At 49.0% G+C, this 25,635-nt stretch overlaps 11 protein-coding genes across 11 annotated transcripts; 4 read left to right on the top strand and 7 right to left on the bottom strand.

Annotated features, from left to right (window-relative positions):
- Nucleotides 1–179: 179 nt before the first annotated feature.
- On the bottom strand, nt 180–660 carry L228DRAFT_248517 (hypothetical protein). The gene has a single exon (XM_018332867.1). The coding sequence runs from the start codon at nt 518–520 to the stop codon at nt 353–355; it is 168 nt and encodes a 55-aa protein (XP_018187329.1). The 5' UTR covers nt 521–660; the 3' UTR covers nt 180–352.
- Nucleotides 661–897: 237 nt separating this feature from the next.
- Nucleotides 898–2,172, bottom strand: L228DRAFT_248516 (nucleolar essential protein 1). The gene is made up of 3 exons (XM_018332866.1): nt 2,054–2,172; nt 1,601–1,866; nt 898–1,514 (listed from the first exon to the last, which is right to left on the bottom strand). Exons 1-3 carry the CDS (start codon nt 2,091–2,093, stop codon nt 1,038–1,040), a joined length of 783 nt encoding a protein of 260 aa, XP_018187328.1. The 5' UTR covers nt 2,094–2,172; the 3' UTR covers nt 898–1,037.
- A 689-nt stretch (nt 2,173–2,861) lies between these two features.
- L228DRAFT_248513 (hypothetical protein) lies at nt 2,862–4,605 on the bottom strand. The gene has a single exon (XM_018332865.1). It carries the CDS (start codon nt 4,590–4,592, stop codon nt 3,138–3,140), a length of 1,455 nt encoding a protein of 484 aa, XP_018187327.1. The 5' UTR covers nt 4,593–4,605; the 3' UTR covers nt 2,862–3,137.
- Nucleotides 4,606–4,946: 341 nt separating this feature from the next.
- Nucleotides 4,947–5,581, top strand: L228DRAFT_248512 (hypothetical protein). Its single transcript, XM_018332864.1, has one exon. The coding sequence runs from the start codon at nt 5,069–5,071 to the stop codon at nt 5,390–5,392; it is 324 nt and encodes a 107-aa protein (XP_018187326.1). The 5' UTR covers nt 4,947–5,068; the 3' UTR covers nt 5,393–5,581.
- Nucleotides 5,582–5,672: 91 nt separating this feature from the next.
- L228DRAFT_159639 (hypothetical protein) lies at nt 5,673–7,235 on the bottom strand. The gene has a single exon (XM_018329384.1). It carries the CDS (start codon nt 7,133–7,135, stop codon nt 5,954–5,956), a length of 1,182 nt encoding a protein of 393 aa, XP_018187325.1. The 5' UTR covers nt 7,136–7,235; the 3' UTR covers nt 5,673–5,953.
- Nucleotides 7,236–8,354: 1,119 nt separating this feature from the next.
- L228DRAFT_269224 (hypothetical protein) lies at nt 8,355–9,782 on the bottom strand (the record flags this gene model as incomplete). The annotated part of the gene is made up of 1 exon (XM_018335251.1): nt 8,355–9,782. The coding sequence occupies one exon, from the start codon at nt 9,780–9,782 to the stop codon at nt 8,355–8,357; it is 1,428 nt and encodes a 475-aa protein (XP_018187324.1).
- Nucleotides 9,783–13,968: 4,186 nt separating this feature from the next.
- On the top strand, nt 13,969–14,349 carry L228DRAFT_159556 (hypothetical protein). Its single transcript, XM_018329383.1, has one exon. It carries the CDS (start codon nt 14,050–14,052, stop codon nt 14,245–14,247), a length of 198 nt encoding a protein of 65 aa, XP_018187323.1. The 5' UTR covers nt 13,969–14,049; the 3' UTR covers nt 14,248–14,349.
- A 1,771-nt stretch (nt 14,350–16,120) lies between these two features.
- Nucleotides 16,121–17,979, bottom strand: L228DRAFT_231315 (asparaginyl-tRNA synthetase; the record flags this gene model as incomplete). The annotated part of the gene is made up of 5 exons (XM_018330564.1): nt 17,618–17,979; nt 17,419–17,539; nt 16,786–17,338; nt 16,339–16,722; nt 16,121–16,284 (listed from the first exon to the last, which is right to left on the bottom strand). Exons 1-5 carry the CDS (start codon nt 17,902–17,904, stop codon nt 16,121–16,123), a joined length of 1,509 nt encoding a protein of 502 aa, XP_018187322.1. The 5' UTR covers nt 17,905–17,979.
- Nucleotides 17,980–19,969: 1,990 nt separating this feature from the next.
- L228DRAFT_159494 (hypothetical protein) lies at nt 19,970–21,258 on the top strand. Its single transcript, XM_018329382.1, has 2 exons — nt 19,970–20,521; nt 20,597–21,258. Exons 1-2 carry the CDS (start codon nt 20,071–20,073, stop codon nt 21,025–21,027), a joined length of 882 nt encoding a protein of 293 aa, XP_018187321.1. The 5' UTR covers nt 19,970–20,070; the 3' UTR covers nt 21,028–21,258.
- A 1,371-nt stretch (nt 21,259–22,629) lies between these two features.
- On the bottom strand, nt 22,630–23,690 carry L228DRAFT_248501 (hypothetical protein). Its single transcript, XM_018332863.1, has 3 exons — nt 23,571–23,690; nt 23,185–23,516; nt 22,630–23,100 (listed from the first exon to the last, which is right to left on the bottom strand). Exons 2-3 carry the CDS (start codon nt 23,416–23,418, stop codon nt 22,969–22,971), a joined length of 366 nt encoding a protein of 121 aa, XP_018187320.1. The 5' UTR covers nt 23,419–23,516; nt 23,571–23,690; the 3' UTR covers nt 22,630–22,968.
- Nucleotides 23,691–24,080: 390 nt separating this feature from the next.
- L228DRAFT_159483 (hypothetical protein) lies at nt 24,081–25,391 on the top strand. The gene is made up of 2 exons (XM_018329381.1): nt 24,081–24,416; nt 24,620–25,391. The coding sequence occupies exons 1-2, from the start codon at nt 24,166–24,168 to the stop codon at nt 25,038–25,040; spliced, it is 672 nt and encodes a 223-aa protein (XP_018187319.1). The 5' UTR covers nt 24,081–24,165; the 3' UTR covers nt 25,041–25,391.
- The last annotated feature ends 244 nt before the right edge of the window (nt 25,392–25,635 follow it).

Here is a 25,635-nt window from a genome sequence, read left to right as displayed (position 1 = left end):
AGACCAGAGACCCCTGGATGTGTCTTCTACCCCTCGTGCCGCCAAACCGAGGGGTAACCAGCCCCCCCTCACGTGACAGCCCCTCCATCTTGATGAGCGGGCCCTGTCATACGGTAATCAGAGTGGAGATCAAATGATCAGTGCGGAAATCAGGAATTCCCTTCTGCCAGTACGGGCTCTGCTTCATCTCTGACGGTCCAAGCTGCTCACCTTTACATTGAGAACCACCGGCATACATCCGTCCCTTGGCTTTGGTCTGTCATCAATGTAAGCTCCTTTTGGCTTGGTTGTCAAAATTGCTTGATAAATTATTTTTGATTTGTACATCGGACACGCCGAAGTTTTGCCACCATTATGCTACCCTATTGAGTGATTTCCATGGCCCACCAATGACGCCGTAAACACCAGTATTAAAGCAGAGAAGAATGATATGATCGGCCTTTGCCAAAGTGGCGTCGGCGGAGCAGGCAGAAAAGGACAATCCACATAGACCTACACACACAAGAACCCACTTCTTCATCCCTTCAAGCGGGAGTTGGAACACCTTCAAAAGGCAAAGTGAGGAACAGGGTGAAAAGGTGAGAAAAAGCAAGAACGGAACGCGAAAGAGAAGAGACACAGATCAAGAAAGTAAATTAAAAAAAAAAAAAAAAAAAAGAATATGGAGCAAGGTTGAAGAGCTCCATAACAAAAAAAACAAGGTTGCTTGAGTCTGTTGAAAGCCTGTTGTTTTGGTTGTAAAAACAGAGACCATCCGCAGAACCCTCAATGCTGAAAACTGAGGGAGACGTAAAAGAAAGCCTTGATGTTAGGATCGCGGCTCTTCTACGGCCCCCTCTTGTGTCTCTCCATTAAGAGTCTCTTTCGTCGTACTTTTGGGTTCAAACGTTGTAAAGTGTCGCGTTCGGGCTCTGGGTCTTCTTCTGGGGATCCTGTGTAATTCGAGGTCTTTTTTTTTTGTGTGTATTTCTGCCGTCACCTGTTGCAATCGGTTCGTAAAATCGTCGTCGCTTCGTTAAATGCAAACCTCAAAATGACTAGATGATGTTCCAGACATCCTCTGCCGCATTACAGAATTTTCCACAAGTCACACTGGCACTCAAACTGAAGTTGCTGATACTGATGGTGTCATCGTTGAACTCATCAGCAAAGTTGTCGGCTCCCTTGGCCATGGCGCCGACAAAGACGCAGATGCTCTCATTAGAGCCCAGCGATGCAATGTAGTCTTGCACACGAACCACGGGAGCCTCAAAACTCAACGTAACCTTTCGGCAGTTGGGAGGGAGGTGGTCGGTGATGGGGTTCTTGATAACCCTGAGGAGTTTCTCCTGTGACTGAGTAGACCGAATAGAAAGACGGTGCAGAAGCTGGACCATGAGACCAGCAAACCGCTTAAAGGTGCGAGGAATCCGAACCGTCGGGCTGACCTCGATCAGGACACCTTTGGCGGTGTGGATGTAGATCTGCAGCCTTCCGGCCTTGTTGATCGGGGAGTCGAGCAGAGTGAGCAAGCACTACCTAAGCATGAGTAACGAGGGACGTAGAAGATAAAATCGAACCAGAAAAGGTGGGGGGGGGGGGGGGGGAGAAATGAGCAGACCTGATGGGTGATATCCGGTCGAGCTTCACTAATGTCTCTGTTCATCTTCCGCATCACCCCAATGTGCTCGTCGCTGTTCAACAGAGTGTACTTTTCATCTCGGCCCGCTGCTCCGCGGCCACCACCGTACACGGCCTTGTAGGTCTCCAAGCTGGCGTTGGAGAGGACGACAATAAGTCGCTTGGTATCCTTGTCATTGTAGGCAATCGGAACATGCTGTTCAGACACGAGCTGAGGCAAAGCTGGGGGAGGACAAGATTGCGTCCCTGATTGAACGATTCCAGTCATCGAGTCAGTCATTCTAGCCGGCTATACAGTGTTGAAACAGTGTCGCTCCTCTTGTCAGTCTTCCCTCGCAGGGAGAGAAAATTTCAAAGTGGTGCGAGCGGAGGAGGTATGTAGCGAACTGGGAAACCAATGGGAGGGGTGAAAGGGAAAAAAAGAGCTGCTTACTGGGTCGCTTCCGATCTCTACCCTCGGGAGATGAAGACATGATATATCTCAAAAATACAGGTAACAAAAAGAAAAATAATAACGATGATATGAAGTCTATACACAGAAGTCGATTCTTTTTGGCCTTCCTTTCCCTGGTTGGGTGTTCGCCGTGGTTAAATAAGCAAATTTGAACGGACCCTTCTTCTCGGTTCGTGGGGCCTAAGGGCGGTCTGCGCTGCTAATCGAACCGGCTAAAGTGGGGCCGATTCTCGGCGAGTTTGACGCAAACTCGAAGCTGAGTCTTCTGCGGAAACTCGAAATGAGTCGAATTGCTTGTGACTGATGCAGCTTTTTGTGATTCGGAAAGAAGTATTATGCTTGCTTGAATGGATTATCTCAATTAATGGCAGCTGGAGATGGTTCTTATTTAAACCGTTGGTGCTCATGCTTCATCTCGCCGAATTTCTCCGGTACATTTCCTTCGGGCAGATTCTACTTCTTCCGCAAGTGTGACTTGGAAACTTTTGCCCTGGTCTGCCGTACTGCTCTGCCCAGCTAGGCACGTACCCTAAGTTACCTACAGAAACACCCATAGTTACCTGTTCATCTCTTAGCTTCCACCAAGGGACCTGCGTATCGGAAGCAACTCTCCCCACCTCTCCACCAAACTAAGACATTTGAACCATCACCAAGGCTTCTTTTGTTTACTCCGAACCGCCTAATGTACAGCAAAATCATCTGTTCCTGCTTATTTTCTGCATTCTGTAAACAACTAGTACAACACTAGACACAGCGAAATGATCCCAAATACGTAATTTATTTTATTCCCCGTCAAAAAACGGAAATCAACACATGGTATCTTGAATAATCCATACAGGTAATAAAAGCGACAAAATGTGTTTAAAACTCGAGCCCCGCAACACATCTTCATGATGAATATAATAGAAGAACTCCCATCAAATGCCAAACATATTCAGGCCATTTCTATTTTTTTTTTTCCCCTTCCCTGTTAAAGCAGCCGCACAAAATGTTGGATCTGTTCCCTTCGGCAGTCCGAAATATTGGTGTTTCAGCCCTGACGCCAAGCCATTTCGCCCCATGTTTATCGCCCAAGAACACCGAGTACAGATCCAACCATGACTGCGGCCTCTCGCTCCCAATTCCCTCCTAGCGCAGCCGTACCTTTACTCAGTGTTTTGGACGGCGGCTGAGAACCCCGCAGTACGCAATTGCGGATTGCATGTTTTACCTTTTCCTTGTTGCTTCTCAGGGTACGGGCCGAGACGCCACCTCGGTTAATGATATCTTGAACCCGGGATGAGAGCGACGAAGCAAGAGATCGCCAAAAATATGAAGGCAAAGATGCAGTGTCGAGCGATTGCAGTAGCGGCTGCAGCATATTAGAAGGCGCGTTGAGTTCGCGCTCATCTCCTGCAGCGATGTGGGAGGGGTGGGGTGGTCTTATCGACTCGAGTAGAGCCTCGAGAGCAACTATGTTCTGACAACGGGCAGATACCTCAACCAATGCCCGATCAAGTGTAGGCAAGGTGGCTAACGCTCTTGCCAGAGCCGTCACAGATGTTGCTGATGCGGTCTGTAGATATGTCTGGAGGGTGGAAAGGAGAATATTCGGATCATGGGTAGCCAGCGCCAAGCCATCCGGACGTGTAGAAAGCATATAGAGGGCTAGAATTGCAGAGGTCGTTCTCGACTTTACATCTTCGCCCTGCGCATATGTCGCGGGTGAGAGTGTAGGAATGGTCGGTGCACCGCCTGGTGCATTCGACGAAGAGACTGTGGATAATGAAAAGTCTCGCACAAACTGCTGCGCTCGGGAAGTAAGACGCTGCTCGGCGGGCAGAATGACGCTGTTCTTCAGCGACGTTATCACATTCACCCTCTCCAAACCGTGCGCCTCTTCTCCAGGCCCTGAAGCGGCAAAGAGGCGTCGTATAGCTACAACCGTATTGGCAGATCGTACAAGTGCACGATGATCCTCTAGCTTGGCCTGCGCCGTCATTGATGAGGAAGATATCGGGTTTCCAAGCTCCGCCATCTGCATCTCCAGCTGCCGGCCGAGAAGCAGACATCTCGAGACCGACCGGCTAAGACAGACCGTTTCCCATAATCGTTCCGTAACCTTGCGAGCCTCGTCTGCGGTCTCCCATTTTCGAATCACCTCCTTCTCCAATCTGTTATAGGTGTCTGTCAACTTTTGAAGCGGGACTTCTATTTCTCGAGAGATGCGCTGGCTGGCTTCGTTGCGGTCTTTGGTATACGTGAGCAAGGCAATAGCTGATTTGCTTGTGAGATTATGTATATGAGTGTCGATCTCCTGCACATCGAAGAGGACTCGAGACAGTGGTGTCGAAAGGTCAAGTGGTGAGTCTGTCGGATCGTTTGTAGCTATCACCAAGCTATTCGCAAACGCCTCGGCGGAAAATGATGGATCGAGAAATGTCTCATAATCAATGTATGAAGGCTCTTCATCGGCCATCTGGGCGTCGTCACTGTATTCAATCGCAAGCTTCTCGTCGCCAGGCACCTTGATTAGCATCGACGTATTTACCACAAGCTGCTCGAGATTCAATTACCTACCGTAGGTAAGTCCGAGAGCCCGGTCCAGCTGTCTCGCTTAGCCCGACGTCGCCTCTCACCGTAAACAACGGCCGTCAACCCGTCCTGTTCTGACAGCTTAGAATAACTACGTTAGTGATAGCTACGGAGTAGTTGCAATAAATTCACAATGTTGTGCTTCTTCTGTGGTAACTGACCATGTCATATTTGTTTCATCTTCCCCAGTCTCTCACGTTCAAGAATAGAATACGTCTCATACTACAAGGGGGCATGAACATATCCCTACTAGAACATACTTCGTACAATGGGTCTTCACAAGGAGCGCGCGGCTACAGCTAATTTAGAGTCCGATTTATTTCTTGGCGGAGAGATGATTTAGTATTTTAATGGCTCTCAGGACCCAATTGCCAGAAGCAAAAAGCCTTGTACGCATCATTTTTTCAAATTAAAAAAAAAATGCGATTCTCAAATATTCTTCATCTTGTTTTCTTGGCGAGTTTGGCGCAATTTAGAACACTCCTCGCAGCACCTTCAAATCGTGACGTTCAAGCTGCTATCGGGTTACGTACTCCGGATTGTATGAAAACATTTAGGCCATGGGACAGGATAATAGATTGCCTCATTCCTCCGCGATACCCACCACTGGTAAAAATACCATTATTTGTCAAAGTGTCCTTTGTTGAAGCTTCTGGAGGCGGGGAGATTAATGTATACCTGCCGATGAATTCGCGCATTTATTCTGGTGAGGCTCTTGGAGTAGTGCGCTATAGAGGTGCATAGGTGTGCGTTATACTGACTGACTCGCTCATGCAGGCATTGGTGGCTTACCTGCACATCCAACTCGGGCCAAGATTCATGGCGTCTACCAAGTTGGATCCGAGGAACCACTTCCAATGGGCACCGATTGGCGCTATTTTAGACAGATCCTCTGCCTTGCCTATCCCAAGGCATCAAAACAGACGCGTGAGCAAAGCAAGAAAGGGCATGGCAAGGAACGCCACGACTCGCCATGGTCGGAAGCTCCGGAGCTGCCGGTCTATTTCATGGAAAAAGACGGCGAGGTTTCCTTCACGGAGCCAGGACGGCTATGGTTCCTCAATGACAGAGAAATAGATTCTTTTGAGTGCATCTAGAGCAAATCTGTGGATCTCTGGAACGGCCTGCCCCGAACCGTGTCTCTTTTTCCTTTGCATAGATTCTTTGATAATAACATCGAGTGGTGACATACCCACCGAAACTCAGCAATCCCATGGCGGTGTGGATTGGCTGCACTTATACTAGGTCATTCAAGTGCCCAAATCATGGCCACCTTTGCTGGAAAGAATCTTCCCGGACGTTTTGCTAGTGTTCTGTCCGTCCACTCGAGTCCGGAGTCGAATTAGCAATGATAGATGGAGCCCGTCGACCACGAAGCATCCTCCATCGCCGAATAATCAACTTTTTGATAGGCTGAATAAACAATGGGTGCGACTCTGAAGCAAGGTGTACTCTCGAAGAGGAGCGTCTAAACTGTTTCCGCCTCCCTTTAGGCTTCTTTGCGAGTGAACGTGCTTCTAGCGGAAATAAGCCTCCTGGGCTGTCCATTACAGCGTACCTCATCTGACATCTGCTGGGTGGGATTGAGTCTGCAAGAGAATGTCGGTCAATCATAAGATGCTTTGCGCTCGCGGGTCTCGCCGATAGAGCAGGCCCAAGGATCTGCACGCCGGTGTCAAAACTGACGCTCTTCTTCAAACCAGTTTTTGCAGAAGCCGGCAAGGAAAGCCGAGCTCTTGCAGGGTATTGACCTTTCATTGGTCCCTTGGCCTGGGCCCTTTGTGAAACGGCTGGGAAAATGCTCAAGGCCTGGCTCTCGTCGGACATGGATCGCATGGAGCGGCGGCGCCGTGCAAGTTCATCAGCAAGCTGCTCGTCAGGTGATAGTCCACCGTACAGAGCAGGCCATGCCAGTGCAAAAGAAGGATTCCTTGCTTGATAGCCGAACGCTGGATACTGTTTATAGTATGAATGTAATCGCAAACTGCTTATATGCTTAGCCTCTGAATTGTCTCTATCGCGATAGAGCGCCGACGGCAAGGTTGCAAGCGCAGGGTCATTGAATATAGTACTGCAGGAGGCCAACAGTTGGGCGGCAATCAAGGAAATCAAGGTCTGTGAGATTTGTGCGGCATCGAGTGGTTCCGGGTCGAGTAGGCGACCTTTATAGACAAGGTGAAGGAAGGCCTGCTCCTCCGGCCGACTCTCAAACGCATCTCTCTCAGAGAGCTCAAACCATGCCATGACTTCTTTTTGCAATCCATCCCAAGTTCTAATTCCTGCTTCGCATCGGATGCTGCTAGTACGATTATGTTTCCTGCTACTTGGACCGAATTCTGAATTAATTCTTGGTCTTGCCATGTATGAAGGCCGTAATGCTCTAAGCAGGTCGATCAGTTCTTCTCGAGGGTTAAAAATGACTGTTGTTCCAGATAATGTAGGTCTATATCTCGTATCGCTTTCAAGACTGCAACCAAATAAGACCATGTCAGGATGGGCATCTAGATAGCAATCAGACTCTTCCGAGAATCTTGGAGTATGAGGGTCCTAGAAATCAGAGCCACAGGTTCGTAAATAAACAGAAAGAGAGCATGAGCGGAGATACGTTACCATGAGATCTATAAGGTAGCAGCAAGAACCAAACACAATCAAGAATAATGAAAGAGCGTTGTGGATGGAGATATGTTTTAACAATATGAATGCAGGAAGAAGAAGAAGCCAGGCAAAGGCGGCAGTTGATCAAAAAGATTTGAGGCGCCGGCAATCAACCCCAAGCAGGAGTTGGTAGGAAGGTGCCATGTTCCGAGATCTTGTTTGGTTGACATTATCCGAGCTTGTATAATATGCGGAAGTCGGTCACCGAGAGAATGCAAACATGGAAGCCGCATTTCTCAAATGATAAGTGTAGTACAGCGATACTTCCAATTATGGTACATGCGGTGCCTTGGACCGATCCAAATCCATCATCTTTGAACTATAAGCAACGGGTACAATCTTCGGTCAAACCACCCGTTTTTTCCTATCACCAAACAGTTAGGGAGATCACGAACCGAAGGCAAAAACATTGCAAGCGCTCAATTATGCGTCATAGCCAAAAAAGAAAGAGAAGTATATTTTGCCTGTAAAACGTGAGCACTCTATTCCGTAGACCAATGGCACTTTGTATGCTAAATCCCCACTGCCTATATATTCCTTAAATCCTCCAAGATAGACACATAGACATCACCACTGTTTCGCAAAAGAAATCACATGTGACGAAACTCATATGATATACAATATTGACAGAGTGGCCTCCAACTGACACCACAGTAACCATCAGAATCCTCTTCCAAAGACGCCTTTCCGACACCCCTTTTTATGTACAAGATAAACAACAGAGAATAGAAAAGAAAAAGTAATTTCAAAGAAAAAAAAAAGTAGGAAAAAAAAAGGAGTTCCAAATTGTTGTCATCATCATCACGAGCCACGACCCTGGACGATGGATACAATCAATAGTCAAGGTCCGCGGACTCATCAAGGCGCGCGTAACAAGCGAACCTAAATGTCTAAATGTGCCGGCGCAAAAGCATATGAGCGACCCGGCTATTTAAACAAATGTAGTCTTCCCTGGGAAGCAGAAATGAAAACGATTTGTTACAAAAATGAAGTGAAAATGCCACACAATTCTTTTATATAGCACTCGCATTTGAAGCAACAAAGTCCAAGTCTAAGCAGAAAAAGCACGGTCTAGCACTCGTAAAGCCCTCATGTCTTCGCCGAAGCCGAGTTTTTCACTTGGAATATCATGAGGGCCGTCCAATTGCGGGGGCAAGACGAGTGGACTTCTGCTTTCTGTCCGGCTTGCAGCTCGAGCAATTGCGGCGGGGCTCTCATTGGCCTGGCTAATGAGCGTTCCGATGCTAGGTATCGTCCTACTGGTATCATCGTCTCGAGCCGTTCTCATCGGAGGTACGTCTGGCTCAGAGATCTCCGGCCTTGAGGAGGCAGGTGAGATGGCCGATGAAGATGGGGGTGTTCGAGTGCCGGAATGAATCGGCTGCGCCAGAGATGGAGTGAGCCTTGACTCAATCTTCGGAATGATCGGGCTCGAGGTATAGCCTTGTAGAGGCGGCGGCTGCGGAGGAGTCACCAGAGCTGCTGGCGCAACGCGAGGCGACGGATTCGGAACGTATAGTGGCAGAGGTGCCGGCCCAGCACTAGCTGCGGGGCTTCGATGAAGAGGAGGGGGCGGATGAGGGAGGCTCGTCTCAACGGGGCGGTCATACGGTGCAGATGCAACTGGTTGCGACGTGGGTGGTGGCATCACGGGTGCGTATTGAACGGCGGGCGGCTGGCCAACCACTGCAGAGGGCGGCGGCAATGCGCCGGGAGGATATTGTGAAATAGCATAGTGGGCCGGAGGAGTCGATATCGGGCTTGGCGGCCAGCCGTAGGCTGGAGGCGGGTAGGCCCCTTGATGTGCAGATGGAGGGCGGGCGTAAGCTGGAGGACCGACGGGAATAGCATGCGGAGTCATGGCAAAGGGAGTACCGCCCATGGGAGCGCGAGTGACTACGGGCACATTCTGCTGCTCGTGCACAGTGGACTCGGGATACATGCCCTTCTGCGGACGAATGTGCCGCAGGGCCGGGTCGTTGGTCGGCTGCATCAAGCCCTGAGCAGCAGGATGCGAGCGCGCATAGTAACTGATCAGGTGAAGATGCTCACCGGTCGAGGTCGTGATGCTGAATGATTGCTTCATCAACCCATCCGGCTTGTAACGATATCCGTCTGGCCCATCGTCGGTGCCTGCCATGTCCAAGTCTGAGTCGCTTCCTCGGGTACTGTCTGGTGTTCTGCCAGCCCTTGCTGCAGCGACAGGGGCGGGGAACCCACTTCCCCCTCTCTTGCCTTCCATTTCTCTGTATGTCAAGAAGCTTCCAGACACTCTGCTTGCACTCCATGATTTCCCGTCCGTCCATCTTCTCATGCCCGCTTCTCGTTCATCCCAGACAAACACTGAGCCGGACTTTATTGACTGACGTTCCTTTTCCGATAATCTCCGCTGAACTCGAGGCAATAAACCTAGTCGGCATGCTTCGAAGAGGATAATAGCGTCCGCAGGGGTACGCACATGGCCATGGTAGGTTTCCATGGCGTGGCAAGAATTTGGGGTGACGATTAAAGAGTCTGGCGCGGGAGAAATTTCGTCATGTGAGGGCAAGACCCAAGTCAGCCTCGAGAGAGTGGTAGACTGCACTTGCAGGCGTCCAAGTATGAAATCAGAAGGGCTAGAAGGATCAGTCTCGAGTCTGCCATTGACGATGAAAAGTCAGCGAGCTGTTTGGGAAGTAGTATTTAGACTGCGGGAAAGTCTGGTAAAAATAAAAGAAGGATGTGAAAAAATCAAGGCTAGTGGCATGCAGACAGCCTTGTGATGTATATGCGGCTCGGGTCATCGTCCTACAATGACTAAATGGCGCAGGGAAACCAGGACTTCATCCAAGAACCACCACTCGCCTTATGAAGAACCCCAGCCGTTGGATGGGAGAATGGGAGAACTTACAGGGCGCAAGCACCAATAACGATGGTTCTTCAAGCGAAATTTGAATAGTGGACTTAAATCCAAGGAGTTGGTGATGTTGGGGCGTAAGAGACGGTCAGAGCGGCAAATCGTATGTTGTGGGATGTAAGCATCAAGGTTGGCCAAAAGCAAACAGTATGAGGGAGGTACGCTCGACGTCAAGAGAGCAACCAAAGTACCCAGGTAATGTTTACTAAAAAGACGAAGAGGAGGAAAGACGTCAAGGAATGCAGAAGCGGAAATGCGGCGCTGCGCAGGGGCGAATAATGAGAGAGAGAAGAGAGAAAGTGTGAAATAGGTGGCTCGAGAAAGTAAAGTGCGGGCGTGGGAGAGAGCGAGAGAGCGAAAAGGCTATCTTCAGACTCGCTGTGCCTCTTTCCGATGGAGTAGGTTTTCTTCCGGAGTGGATGAGCTTAATTGACGGCAAGTGCGCGTCCCCAGGGGATCCATGCCAATAAGACAGCGATGATCTCCCTCCCTTGCCTGGCTGGCTCTCAGGGTTAGTCGGCTATCTAAGGTAAGTGTGGACAAGGCGGGCGATAAATTATGACACTGAATGATCAGGTAATTTAATGTGGATACTTGTCGTGTTTGAATTAGGCTTTGCCGCGCCTTCCCGACTTGCCCAGAAGAGATGATGCTGAGACGGGAGGGGAGGGGGCCAGAAGGTCTTGCGGGTCTCTGAGCAGACAGGGCATAGCAGCTCATCTTCCTTTTTCCCTTTTTTTTTTTGGTAATTCCTTGTTGCTCTTACGGCGAGGGTGAAGGAAAGCGCGGAAGAATTAGACTAATGGCGTAACTTGCAGTTCGTTATTTCTGACGCCAGGTAAAGTTGGGGGTGGATGGACAAGACTGACTAAACACTAGGTTCAGGCGTTGTTATCCAACTAAATCAATTAAGGTCATCCTCCTAGTGTCTCTCCTTAAGGCATCCTAACCACTCTAGCCCACTCTTTTTTCGCGGAGGCTCGCCGTCGGGGCCAAGAGCCAAGAAAGTCCGCTCGACCCTATCTGACGCTCCAAAGTAACCTTGTTCCCCACCAAACAAGAAAAAAGGGCCACCTGAGGGGGGCGAGACTACCCAACTAGAGGACACTTTATATCTCTTACCTACCCTCTTTGGCCCCCCCGGCCCGGAGATAGCGTGACATTATTACACGCAAAAAAGTACTCGCATATGATTACCGTACTCTATTACCAGAACACACACCCCTCCCGAAAAGACAAATAAGTTTCGATAATCTAAAAAGTGTGTGGGTGTGGGTGTCTTTTAAGCTTGATTCATTTACCTAATAGACGATCGGTCAAGGGCTTGGCCGGCAAGTGTCTTGTCATTTTGAACCCAACCGTATCGCAAGCTCTGCATTTTGCTTGGCTGTTGAAAGGGTTTCAGACGCGGGCCGTCGCAGAAATAAAGGGTAGAAAGGTAGAAGCTCCCAGAAGGGATATGCACTGCAGAGGAGGGGGAAGCCGAATCCTTTGCCGCTGAAGCCGAGATTTCCGCTGGTTTGCGCTTCCAGGAGGAAAAAAGATAACGGTCAGGACCTACGGTGGGCCTCATGTCGCGGTCATTGCAATCCCGACGTGTCCACCTTGTCCCAAGTTGCTTTTCGTGGTTTCAGGCCCCGGAGCAGATCGCCGGTATCTTGGTTCATTAGTTATTACAGGCAACTAGGGTAGACAGTGGCTGTATTCCCAAGCTGACCCATACACCGTGGTCAAAAAAAGGCTTGACGTTTTAGTCGGGTGCGCCACTCAACTCTAAAACTTATTTGCCTGACGCCGAGCATCCCTCCAATAGGTATCGCTTCCGCCGAGCTATGCGAGGCTACCCTACAGAGTACTGTTCAGCGGCAACTGCCATGCGCCCAAATACTAATCCAGTGGAGATGAGCGCAAGGAGAGCTTTCCCTCTAGATGGGGAATGGGGGGTGATCCATTTTGTTGGTCAAATAATAGCATAGCAAACCATGTTCTCCATGACCCAATAATTTATTCCCAGACGATTTAACTGGTTGAGTGAATCAAGGCCAACGCCACCGCCGTAATATACGTTTGACTGGGCGACCAAATCGTTTGGGACACGCCCGAGGTAGTTTACCTCTTCTTGAAAAACGAGATTATTCGCTTGATCCGTGCTGTAGTTTCTGCCTAAGATGATGACAGCTAACAAAAATAACATATTAAAGGTCTAACAAAGTATCCCAAAGGAGGAAACTGGCAAGTCCTTCTCCTTTTGTTTTATTCCTCCTTCTGGACTTAGCCTTGTTCCTAGTCCAGCACGCCGGGGGGACTCTGAGCTACGCCGTACTATTGGAGCATTTGAGAGTGATGTTAAAGGGTCAGCGGCTCTTTCGCGATGCGTCTCGCTCGCTCGCTCGCTCGCTCGCTCGCTGAAGCGCTGACCGACTTGAGGCTTTTACAGATTCGGTGTGCATAGCAAGCCTTGTCGTGGACAGCTCGCTAGTTACAGCTGGAGTTGGGTCTGTCCAAGCAATTTCTCCCTGACTTGGACGCCCCCCGAGATCTCCTCTGCATGGAAAATGCATTTCGCGTAGTTTTTGAGTCTAAATAGTGTGCGTTAGCAAATGCACCATCCCTTTTCACGATGAGACCATAAGGCACGCCCTTGGCCGTGATAATTAGTTACAAGTGATCAAGGCGCAAAGGACCTGTCTGAGGCCGCGTCAGCTCAATAGCATGTTCGGGGCGTCGCTCTAGAAGCGAGATGGATCCCCACTTTATGGACCTAATCGCCCACTCGATGATTCCTTATTCGATGCAACGAAGCTACTAATGTAGTAGAGCACTTTTGTGCGAGGTCGGAGCTCCGTCTCAGATGCCCTCGAATCACTGGGGTCTTGCTGTACAAAGTACAGATCGAGTAAAAATTGATTGCGGCTCAACCTGGCCGGCACAGGTATCCGGTACACAAACAGCTTTCCCAATTTGTATTCAACTCCAACACGTACCTTTCTCATTTCAGCAAGTCGTCTGTACTGGAAGATGGGGGAAATTCGATTCAGCAAGAAGATCGAACGGTCTGGGTTTAATGGTATTCTCCGGAGACAAGTCTCTCAACATGGATTGCATAGCCTAGTTTGTAGTTCATGGCTGGGTCCAGGCGCGAGATCGTTTTCTGAGAGCATTGAAGCCCCGATTGGCAACACTGACTCCTTTACGAGAGACTTGTTCCATGAACGGAAGAAATCTCATCTGGGGTCGTCCCTGACAGAGGTAAACTTTTCACTTCCCACGGACGGTCCGAAGTTGGAATGATCGGTCAGATAGAGTTAAGCGAACGCAACAACCTTAAAACCTGGGTGAAAAGGAGGGTGGAGCGAGGAAAAGGAAGGGGGGTCGGCCGACGATGCCCGAGGAGTCAAAGTAAAAATGGAGAGGGTGGGAAATTGTTGATTATTCTGCATTATAATTTTCGTCACTCTGAACTACACTAGACGACGATCAGCAGCTCCACATTCTGAGTATGTGCATGAGAGGCCAAGGAACAGTTAAGCAACGTCCCCCAGTCGTGATCATCTCTTACCTTTCCCTACCAGACAACCTCGCCGTTCGTGCCCCTTCCATGCGTCACAATTACGATGTTTTGCAAGGTCACGGAGGAGGGGGAAAAGGAAAAAAAAGAAAAAAAGGGGGGAAATGTCGCAAGGACCTAATGGAGGTTTCTGCACTCAAATCTCCTCATGACCAGGTTTTGGAACGAACTCGCATCTGCGGGATTTCAAGGTTATTGGTGAAGCATAAATCGGACACTCGGCAAATCCTTCAGGACACCCCCAAGCCCGAAAAAAGTGCGTGACAAGAGCCAAGCCCAGGTATGCATAAATCAAGCGCAACCACGACCAGGCAGAGACCACGAGGGAATGGACTCATTTTTCTTGGCGTCATCCTTCCTGTTGGATTCTTTGTTGATTCGGCTTGGAACGGAGGTAGCGCATGTCGCAGCACCTGCCAAGTTAGGAAATCTCTGATCTTTTTCCATGGCTCTTCCAACCCGCTGAAGATGTTAATTTAGTAGCGACTAGACTTGTACTGTGTATATTTGAGCAGCTAACGATAAATTACCTACCTCTAGGAAGGTAAGTAGGTAAGTAGTAGCCATTGGTCCATTGCCGATTGCTGATAGGGCGCACTTCTATGGGTCGTATTGACTTCGAACCAATATCTTAGGGGCCCTCGGTCAACCCGTACGGTAAAATGTCGGCCATCGGAAAGCGGAGTTCCCTGTCCCTGTTTACTCCGTACGGCGCGGAATTAATTGTTTGCCCAAGTCCTGTGCCGCCAAAACGCCTGGTAGTTAATCACGGCAAAGGTCATGTTATGTGGCTTGTGCTGACTGATGCTTACCCAGAGTACTGGATGAGACAATTAATTGCCCCATTCTAATCGGATGTTTACCTTTCAAGGCGCCCCCTCCGTAGCACCGAAACAGGTCTTTCGTTATTAAATTCCCGCTGAACATATACAAAGTAAGTCTACTTTGCCTCGGTATCTTGTACTCGGTATTGTGTCCTGGCCTCTGCCCTGCTTAGCTCCTTTTCTGTAACAATTGATCCTTTCATTCCACATGGATAATATTCCGTTAGCATCGGCGTTGATACCCCCGAGGTGTTGACCCCCAGCCTTCCAGAAATCTAAAGAGTGCTTAAACCATGGTTAACAATCGTATTTGTCAAAATTTTTTTTTTGCTACCAAATCAGGAAAGCTCTGTTCTCATCTATTCTTCACCTGTTCTCTTATTACACAATCTTGTCTACTCCCGGTACGTTGGGGCACTTCTTAGGTGGAATTTACCTTTGTAGATCGTAAATAATAGTTGTCAAATGCACGGGGGCTATTAGGTCATGATCGATCCAACCGCGGAAATAGGAAGCGTGCCTTTCCCATCGCCAAGCCAACTTCTCCAATGCATAAAGTAATCTAGTGGATACTGTACCAAGAATAACATGTCAGCTTTCTTCGTGGAGTGGGGATAGTCCCCGTTTCACGCTAAACGGCACGCGTAATCTTATCCCATTCTAATTTCCCCGTGCGGGACAACGCCAGAATTGGAAAGCAATCGATATAATACAACTACTCCGTAGTCAAAGCACCGCCTCTTTTATTGTTTCGATCTGCGTTGATTGATGATCTCCTCACGTTTCGAGTCGAATTTTCCGGTAGCATGCTATTTCCGTCCTAGTATCTCCCGATAGTGAATAACAAGTAATTCCGGTCAAGCTTGGATGTGCAGTTGTTGAGTGATCAATATTCTTTTGCTCTCTAATCCGACTCAGACATGAGCTCTTCTGCCTTCGATGAAAGTATTGCAGTGGCCGGTGAAGATCATAGCTACTTCTTGCCAAATGCCCGACTGCCACACTGAACGCCCCTGCAAGGTAGGTGACGACAAGACTTTCATCCCTATGCTCATTTAAGTCGGGCGTGCATATGCAAAAAAAGCTTTGTTTTGCTTTAAATCCTCATTTGTCTAATTGCCATTCTTTTTTGAACATCACCCAACCCAGCAGTGCGGATGAAACATGCCGATATGCAAGGAGTATATTGTGTACAGGACGCGTGCAGCCGCCTTATACGCCTCCTACGTACCGAGAAATGTAGGACCTACGAGATACCACGGAGCAGTACCATCAGACAGAACGTATCTGCTTCGTTTCAGAGTGGGGCCAAACACTGCGAGTAGTTTGCCCAGGCCCGAATGAATTCGACGCCTCTTTCCATTTGATTATGTGATTTCAAAGCTGGCCAGTTGAGCTACAACAGAACCGGCATTGTGAGGGATATCATACAATGTTGATTTCTGCATCCAGAGGCGGGAGCGTCTCGTCTATAAATGGTCAAACGCAGCCACAAAGTCCCTGAAATGAAATGCAGAACGCCGCTGCGACTAACACTCACATCTTCCGACCCACCTGGGAAAGGTCACAATCTCCCGAATATTCGAGACACCGGCGAGATATGCTAACAATCTATCAAATCCAAGACCAAAGCCTCCATGGGGGACGCTACCCCATTTCCGCAAGTCAACATACCAATTCAGGCTTCCAAAATCTTCAGAGTCTTGCGATTCGGCCGTTGCGTCGAGGTCTTTCGAATCGGATCGACCTTGTTGAGTGCCTTTGGCCATTCCGCGATTCTTCATGCCTGCAACAAGCTGCTGCAATCGATGTTCACGCATTGAGCCGCCCACAACCTCGCATATTTCTGGCACGAGGAGGTCAAAACATGCAACAGTAGGACCGTCTGTCACAGTTTCATCGGATGCAGACGGAAGCATATAGAAAGGTTTGATAGCTTGAGGGTAGTCGGTCACAAAGACAGGACTACCCTTGCCCACTGTTTCTGCAAGGTATTTTTCGTGCTCTGCCTGCAGCCCATTATTCCAGTCAGGTTTGAATTCGAAGTCCACCTTTTGCTCTGCCTCAGCCCGTTCCAAGATACGAATTGCCTCCGTGTATGTGATCCGAGGCCATGATTCCTTAAGGAAGCCTTGCCAGCGACGTTGGAGCACGTCCGCGGTGACCGAATCGCCATCTTCCGCACTCTCACCACTCCGCTTTGCTTGCAAAAGCTCCTTTCCGAGGCGAGACTCTTGGAGACTCTGTGCCAAGTCTCGGAGCATGTCTTCAACCACGTCTAGCACCTCACCTACTTTGTCAACAAAGGAGAGCTCCACCTCGAGCATGTAAAACTCGCTCAAATGACGGGCAGTGTCGCTCTTCTCGGCTCGAAATGTCGGGGAGAGTGTCCACACATTTCCCACTGATTGAGCTAGAGCCTCCAAATGAAGCTGCGTAGAGACGGTTAGGTATTTCGAGTCTCGGAAGAAGGGTTCCTCTCGGCGATGTTGGCCGCTTGGAGGTGGTGGTTTTTGGGACGATTGGTCGGCAACAGTGAAGACCTCGCCGGCCCCTTCACAATCAGAAGAAGTAATTATTGGCGGGTGAACTTGCACGAAGTTCCGATCTGCAAAGAAGCTGGTGAGACGACTAATGCTGTGCGATCTTAGGCGAAGTAAAAGAGAATTGAATGGGATGCGCGTCCGCAAGTGTGGCATGGTTCTAAGAAACTCTGCAGTGTGATACTTTTTCTGCAGAGGGTAGCTCTATGACGAAAGGATATGTTCAGCCTCAATCATGCAAAGTCATGGGGCAGTCGGCCAAAGAAGGACACGGAGCAACGTACTGCAGGATCGGCTTCGCCGATTGTCCTTACGTCACTTGCATGCAATTCATAGTCCTGTTGCTTCCCGGCTGGAGAGCGCTTTAGCAATCCACTAATTGTGACAGCGGCTCCGGTTGAGAGTCTGACAACATCGATACAGCTGTTAGAGAAAGCTCGGGAAGAAAAGATTGGAGCAGAGACGGTGTCCCCTACTGCTCACCCTTCAGCTTGTGCTGGCGTTAAAACGGCCTGCAGAGGCTGCACTGTTGAGCCATCGCCGACTGCAGCAAAGCAAAAGCGCTTTTGCTTGCGGACTGAACGAATGAATCCATTGATGGTAAGTGATTTGGAGGACTCAGAGTCCTGCGGTAACTGCTCGGTAGAGTGGAGGACTGAAGCTATCGAGGGTTTTGAGGACGTCAAATCATGGAGACGTCGCAGACACAGCTGTGCTGGGCGACGAAAACTCGAAGAGATCAAAGACGGAATAGTGCATTGCCGTATCATGACGGGATCCAACACAGGTAAAGATTGTAGAATCCCACTTTAAACATGACTGATGGGCTTTTCGATCGTTGCGGGAAAACAGGGTAACAACGAACTTGGGCAAATTTTGGGGGGAAATTTTAGCTCGTAACGAGCCTCGTTACCCGACATTCGGTACCGTGGAAACCCAGGGAAAGGGAAGGCCCGGGGGAAAGGCTCTGGTAAGCTAAGTATTTTACACTGTAATCCGCATGATGCTGTAGCACGGTAGGTAATATTAGAGCCGCAGGCAAACAGTTAAGGCATATTAACCAGTTCCCATTATTGCCGGAATTACAGTTAGCCAATGAAAAAGCCACTGTCTGTTCAATAGTCCTCACAAAAGAGTTTCCTTTCTTATTAATGTGTCCCCAAGTGCATATCGCCATTCATCCCGATTGGAATTTGACTGTAGTGCATAGTTAATGCTTGTACCTACATATTTTTTCTCTATGATCCGCAATATGCCGATCCGGTCAATAACTCAGTCCAGAACAGCTTCCCATCTGGCGTGTCTGCACTTGCATGGACCATCATCCTTCCTTTGGGCGTGGAATATATCTGCGGAGTACTAGGCTGGGCGCGTTGAGCAGCAGCTTGATTCGGTATCTTCCCGTCAATATGGGTTGGCTTTCAAGGCTGGCTTGGGCTCAACCAATCGCTGAGCTGAATGCCCTTGTCGAAACCCGTAACAAGCAGCAGATGCCTCTTGCCATGAGCCCAGCGGCGTTCTTCATCGCTGCCACAATGTCCCAAGAAGTGCTTCATGACGTATCACAAATAGCAAAGAAGTCTTTGAACAGCTACGGCAACACCGAAGTTCATAGGCAAGTATTTCATGGCACACCGCATTTCTTCAAATGGGTGTGAGAGAGTGCTCCTTTGGCCGCCTTCCGCGAAACCATATATAACGCCGACCCGGGCTTGAACGCCGCCACTGCAAATGGGGGAGGTAGTGCCACCATGACACAGGGCAACTCAAAAAGTGCCGCTGCCCCGAGAAAACCTGTACCTGCTTCCATCCAAGGTGGCACAAAATCGTAGAGCTTTTCGTCAAATGCAATCGCTTCTGAAACCGTTGACTCGTGCTGTTTCCTGTTCGAAACTCTTCGGGATTGGCAGCAAATAGAACGGGCAGGCGCGAACGAGTAAAAATCTCATGCTGCCCCTGTAAGTGTCAGTATTCTCGACCATTCCTTGCAGAGATCATGTTGCCGACAACTTGCATCAGCTGCATCTTATTCCTTCTATTGGGCCGTGGCTTGACTTGGGGGCCCTGCTCCCAATCGATTAATGGCGGTGACGGAGGATTAGTGACGAGATGAGTCCCTTGAACAGATCGCAGTTTTGAGCTTTGGTGCGAATCTGGTCGACAAGGGGAGTAATCAGGCTGCATATCCCAAGGAGCCTAGTGGGGCACCGACTCGCCCTTACACGATCCATGAGGTGAATCGGACGCGCGTGAGGTCCGAGCGAGGCTGATTTATTCAAGCCATGAGATCTTTCTTTTTTTATTGTCCAGATCCCGCATGTCACTTGGGATCGAACCGATGCGCCTATCATCGATGCTCATTATACGGCGTACTGCTGTCACGATCAGAGAAGACCATGATGGCTTCCCACCGGCATTGAATAGCTCGTCGTCCCGGTCGGCCGCGCCTTAGCCTCCAAGGCATCGTGTGGAACCCACCCACTTAGACTCGGTGAATCTTCCAGGGACGATCGCCAACTCGGGGCGAACCAACTTAAGGCACATTATCTGGGTCCATTCCCTCGGTGCTCGACAAGGATCGAGTCAGATACCCGAGTGACGGGCCGTCTGGGCGGCTCACCCTCGCCGGACCAGCCAAGTGACCCTCAAACACAGAGATTTGACATGGCGCGCATTCATGGTGGGGTTCCTGTTTGGTCCCTTCTGACGAAGCATGGCACCTTTCATTGGGCATTCTCTTGTGGATTACGTGCGGTTTCAATGGCAGGAAGAGGGACCTCAGTTATTTATTTCAGCTTGTTTCCCTGAGCTCACGGTGTGATTTTCCATAGCACCCTCCGTTTGCTGCTCTTTTTTGAGCCCTATCTTCTGAACCCTTGATTTATTTTGTACTGAAAGCTTTCCACTACGCAATTATCCCTTTGCAGAGAAGCAAGATGCCGCAGGCCAAAATAAGACCTTCAGATATTGCGGCGGAAGCCAAAAAGACATATATTCCATATATCGAGCGAAAACTTCCTCAGTATCCGGTTCATTCATACCTCCACGCCGATTCTTCCTCACTTTCAATAAAGCGTCCTGGCTCAGCCGATGGCAAGCTGCGAGTGGCTGTCATTGATGGAGATCCCGTGGATGTTGCAATTGATTGGCACGAATATGAAGTCAACAATTCCAGAGAACGCTCTGAAGCGCCCGCAATACCCGTAGTCAACATGGCTAACGAGAAACGGGCGGGTGGAGATTGGGAATCGGGCTTAATGGCACCAGAGGAATGCTTCTCGAGACGAAGTAATCTGGTGCATGCTTTGAATACATTCTGGCCGACGACTGGCAGCCCTTCACACTATCCAATTCCTCAAAAGGGAGGAATATATTCTCCCAATGTTGGTAAGCGTTTTCTAAAAAAAAATTATTCAAGAAGCAATGCTTTGCCGTAATGTAAACATCTGACCACTTTTACAGTTGTTTTTCGATCTGGCCCAGATCAATATCAAGTTTGGAGAGATTTCAAGGTCTTGCCTGTCATTTCAGTAGCGCCAGTTCGTCGTCCAAAGCTGGACGAGTCAGGCACCCGCTATTCCTTTGAACAGGAACGGGAACTGATGATGGAAAAGATGAGGACAGTACTTCGGATCGCAGCGGCGTGGGGACACAGTGACCTATGCCTCGGAGCATTCGGGGTGGGGCATGGATTCCGCAATCCCGTAACGGAAATTGCCTCCATGTGGAGAACCATTTTATTCTCAGAACCAGAGTTTCAGGGATTGTTCTCGAATATTGTCTTTGCTATAGAAAGCAGTCAGACCGGCAACGCAAAAGGAGGCCTTACCGATTATGAGGTCTTCAAGCAAGAATTTGATCCCTCCAACATATTTCGCACTGCATATCGGTAGGCCGACTAAAATGGCGTCAAGCATTCGGGGCGACCGGCGTTGTTTGGGAATCTCCATTTGTTTAGTTCGGATGCCCCACCTCCCTGCTCCCACGATATGCTTTGGGATGGTGGCATTGAAGTTTGCTAAAGCTTTTATTATTAATGGCGGGTCTTTTTGCAAATTCTCAATATCTAATACCCAACTTATCACTCGATGTAAAATATACGATATTGATGAGCATAGATAATCCTTCATGCACCGTTTGCACCGTTGACCATGTTTATTCTTGCTAAGGAGAATCTCCATTTGACGAAGCGCTGAAAGGCTCCCAGACGCAATTGACAAAGTTGCAGCTATTAATCCTGGCTTGTCGTGTGGTTCAAACTGCCTTTTCTTCGGTACTCGTACTGAGGCCACGCCGTAGGCCACGCGTAGCGCTCGAGCCTCTGATTCTTCAGCCCCGCAAACCTCGTGACTAAAATGTTTCTTGAGTTTACTGATGCATGTCGATCAGCCCCGCTCATATCTAACACCAGGGATTTTTTGCCTCTTGTTTCTCGTTTTAGGACAGCGATGGGCGTCCAGGGTCAGGCATATTCAAGATCGGAGAACGAATTTGGCAGTTGCTGCATTGGCGCTTCAACAAGCATAGTAAAATTTCGCGAATCCAAGAACGAACACCCTGGCCAGACAAGCAAGCAACAACTCCCAGCTGAAAAAAAAAAAATGTGGCTATCCGGCATGCGCATGATCGACACCCTGGGAAACAATTTTTAGATCGGCGCTTGGATTGGCGGGCTATAAAACATGCGCCGAATCGGCTGCCTCTCACGGCTTGGTCCGCACTGATGGAATGTCAAATCGGGCAATAAAGAGACCGTAGAAAGATCTGCTTTGGCTAGACATAACCCGAATAGTGAGCCATGGGACCAGGGGCTGACCGAGCGAGGAATGGGCCCGGCAGCGCCCCGGCTCAGGGCCCGGAAATGGGCTCCACGGGCCGTGTCGTGCAGAATCTCTGTTAGCCGCTGCAGTCGCCGAATCAAATTGTTACTGCTGTTTCTGCGCCAAACAGAGTCCGCCTTCAGAAGGCCCCGACGGCGTCTGAAAATTTCAGTGTCGTGTTTCGACTTGTCAATCTTAGCTGCTCATCACTACTAAGCATACTGTAAGCAAGGTAGTCAATTCACTGCTCCGTAATCTTGTCGCGGTGCAGGCCTCAAATTGTATATCATACCGTAATAGACTTTGGCCTTAGTACACGCCTGCCACACAATGCTTCATGATTAAGTGGGCCCGCCACGAGGGACTTGCCTTGAATTGATTATAGCAGTCTTTCTGTCATTATCTCAAACTACCAGTCTAACAATTAAAGATTAGTCGAAATTTTGACAGTGAAAAACCAGCCTTGAAGCCGCCGATCTCACAGGAACCGGCTTTTGTGACGGCAATTGCTGCTGAAGCCTTGAAGAGACACGAGATCAAATTGCAGAGTGTTCTTCAATACGGGACATTCTTCCTTTCCTATTGTATAGAAGAAGAGTACCTATACTCAGAGCAATAATGGCGGGTGCCCGTCCCTCGGCGTTCCCTGAATTCGGGACTACGAGGGCCGAGCTTGAATTGTGATCTCACACAACGATAGACTATACATGCACATGGCGCACAACCACGAGCTCTATGAGTACGTAGATAATGTCTCAAACTTCGGACGAATGCAGGCTCGACTTCTCGGATGACGAATGAAAATGCGATTGTCGGCTCCGCTTTCTTTCCTTTGTTTTTTCCAACACCATTTCGCTACGCCTAAGCTATTAAATACAACCCAACAGAAATGAGGCAGTACGAGGGCACAGTCGAGCGTGCCCTCCAATCCAGACGCTTTACATATGTACAATTGAAAGAAACCATAGCTTTCCACTTGGTAAAAGATGCGGATATCAATGAGAGTAGCTTTATTTAATTGCTTCCAGGAGGCACACCACCTGGTGGCCCTCCAACGGGCATAGGCTGCGCACCCTCAGCCTTCAATTTCTCCAGTGTCTGATCTCGGTTGTACTCCATAACTCTCCGCTTCTTGAAATATTGGACCTGAGAGGGAGAAAAAATGATGAAATTAGCACTTTGCACATTGGCTGGACCTGACTCTCATGTCGAATGGGAGACCAAACGTACCCAGCTAGTTGCGCAATTCCTTTCAAATTCTTGGTCCTCTTTGCCACATTTACTATTTGCAGTTTCACTGTTCCTGATGCTGTCGATAATATTGTTTCGATCTAGGCAAGCAAAGTATCCATCGCGAGCTTCCCAGCAGTGACGGCGCTCAGTGCGGTTAGGTGCCTCGAAAGCTCCGTCCGCCGAGGGCTTGGGAGCCGCTGGCGCAGGTGGAGCGCTTGAAAATAAACCCATAATCGGTCTGTACTCGTTTATACGAAGAATTGAGTGATGATGGAGTGAGCGCGGTTTCGGCGGCTAATATCAGATGCTGCACGAAAGAGCTATAACACCTACGACAAACAAATGAGCAGATGTCTTCTCAAGGCGCAAGCAACGCAACTTACGGCCACTTCAACAGTATTTGTGTTTCACTCTTAGCTCCTTTGCAGTGAATCTCCTCAAAATAATTCTTATTGTAAGAAATAGTCGAGGATGAGCGCTGTCAATTATCCCTCCAAAAAAAAACCGAACCTCGGCGATGGGGGAAATACCCAGCGTCAAAGTGTTTGACGCAATGCTTGTATCCCACGACTCCTTACCCGGCATGGTACTGATGAACGCATGCCGCACTTTCCCGATATGGAATTGCGCACGGGATGGGTTGCGGCCACCCCCTTCCCTCCCTCCGCGTTGTCATCAAGCGTTATCGGCAAATGACGGCTGCAAGGTCCGACCAGACCTAGGCATCATTGAAAGCAACAAAACGCCCTGTCTTCCATCAGTTCCTTCATATAACCCTTTCCACCAATTCGCAGCCTTGCCAATTTGACCACCAATTCAACACGATCAATTACCAATCCTCCTTATATACAAAGGCAACCAAATACTATTCACCGGCAAACCGTGCATGGCTATACTTCTGCTCTGTATGCACACCGCATAACCACCGGCATAGCTTGATCGAGAAACAACAAAAACTACATTACATCCCCAACGAACATGCCCAGACGACCACGTCGGCCGCCTCGGGCAGGTGCTCTCGGCGATCTGCCTCCTCTCAAAATCCTATCGCAGATCGTGATGCTCCAAGCGGCATATTATGCCAGCGCCGCCGTCATGATAATCTTCACCGCCCTGGTGGCGGGCAAGCGAGTACACCTGGACCTGATACTGAGCTGGCAGACTATTCGGGGCGATACAACTGTTGGATGGACATTGGGGCTTGTATGGATGCTTAACAGTCTCGTATCGTACGTTTACTTCCCATATTTTTCCCCTTCCACATATCTATCTCATATCTCTCTCCACGCTGCCCTTTTTCTGTTTGGACTTTCACCCATCTCATCTTCTCTTCACTTCGTCTGATTTACCTCTCCCGGGTGCTTTTACGTCTTCGGTCCTCTTGTATTTTTTCCTCCTATATACTTTCTAACACCCTCTTTTTGGACAATAGGGTCATATATGTTCTTCTCCTAATCGCACGATCGAAACTCGTTCTCGACTTCGTCCTCACACTACACTTTATCAACCTCCTCGTCACGTCATTCTACACGCACGCCGTTCCGCGAAACTGGCTATGGTGGGCCCTTCAAGTTTCCAGCGCAGGCCTAATGACTTGTCTCGGCATCTGGAGCTGCCAGTGGCGCGAGCTGCAGCCTATAAATCTCGGAAAAGGCGGAGCCGGTTCGGGATCATCAACGAATGCGAATTCAGCAACAGCTACAACAATACCGGATCCAGCGCTGGGTAGCTCCAAAAAGACGGACGAAGGTGTCGGAGTCGAATATGGTCGGGGCAAAGGCCGAGGTGGTCGAGATGGAGGCGGCAATTATGAAATGGTCGGCATGAGCGAGAGAGGAGACAATATTGTCTAATGACGACCCCTTTTTTATATTTTCTTGTTTCGTTCGTTTATTTCCCCCATTTTCCCATTTTACCCTTTTACCCTTTTTTATATTTTCTTTTTCTTTTTTTTTTCGTTTCTAAGACTCCAAGACTTTTTACTTCCACGGCATGAATTTTGCAGCTCTTACTTTTGGGCGGCGGTGGTGGTGTTTGGAGCAGGCGAGATTATATATATCCTTGCAAAGCGAGGCCTGTTCGGTCTGAAATTTGGAAGTCTGCCCCTTGCCTCCCAGGTCTTTGATTTTATTTTCTGGGCCCCCTTGTGTTGGCGCATTGGGTATGGTATCACGGTATATCAATCATTTTATAGTGGAAAAAGATCCCTTTCATAATGTCTTCATATTCGAGTCCCAGCATCGCTGAAATGAAATAGCACCTATGTAATGCAACATGAGAGCTATAGCATTATTTCAGCATGTATTATTAGATGGCATCTACACACTTCGCGATATCTTATGCCGGATTGAAAAGCTTCCCCATGAGCCTCTGACATTAAGTTACTTCTCGATTGAAAATTGGAACAGTATATAATTTCCTATCCAGAAGTAACACCCCGTCCAGAGA

The sequence above is a fragment of the Xylona heveae genome (assembly GCF_001619985.1).
Source record: "Xylona heveae TC161 unplaced genomic scaffold L228scaffold_7, whole genome shotgun sequence".
Classification (NCBI taxonomy): Eukaryota; Fungi; Ascomycota; class Xylonomycetes; order Xylonales; family Xylonaceae; genus Xylona; species Xylona heveae.
This window is presented reverse-complemented; position numbering and strand designations above follow the sequence as displayed.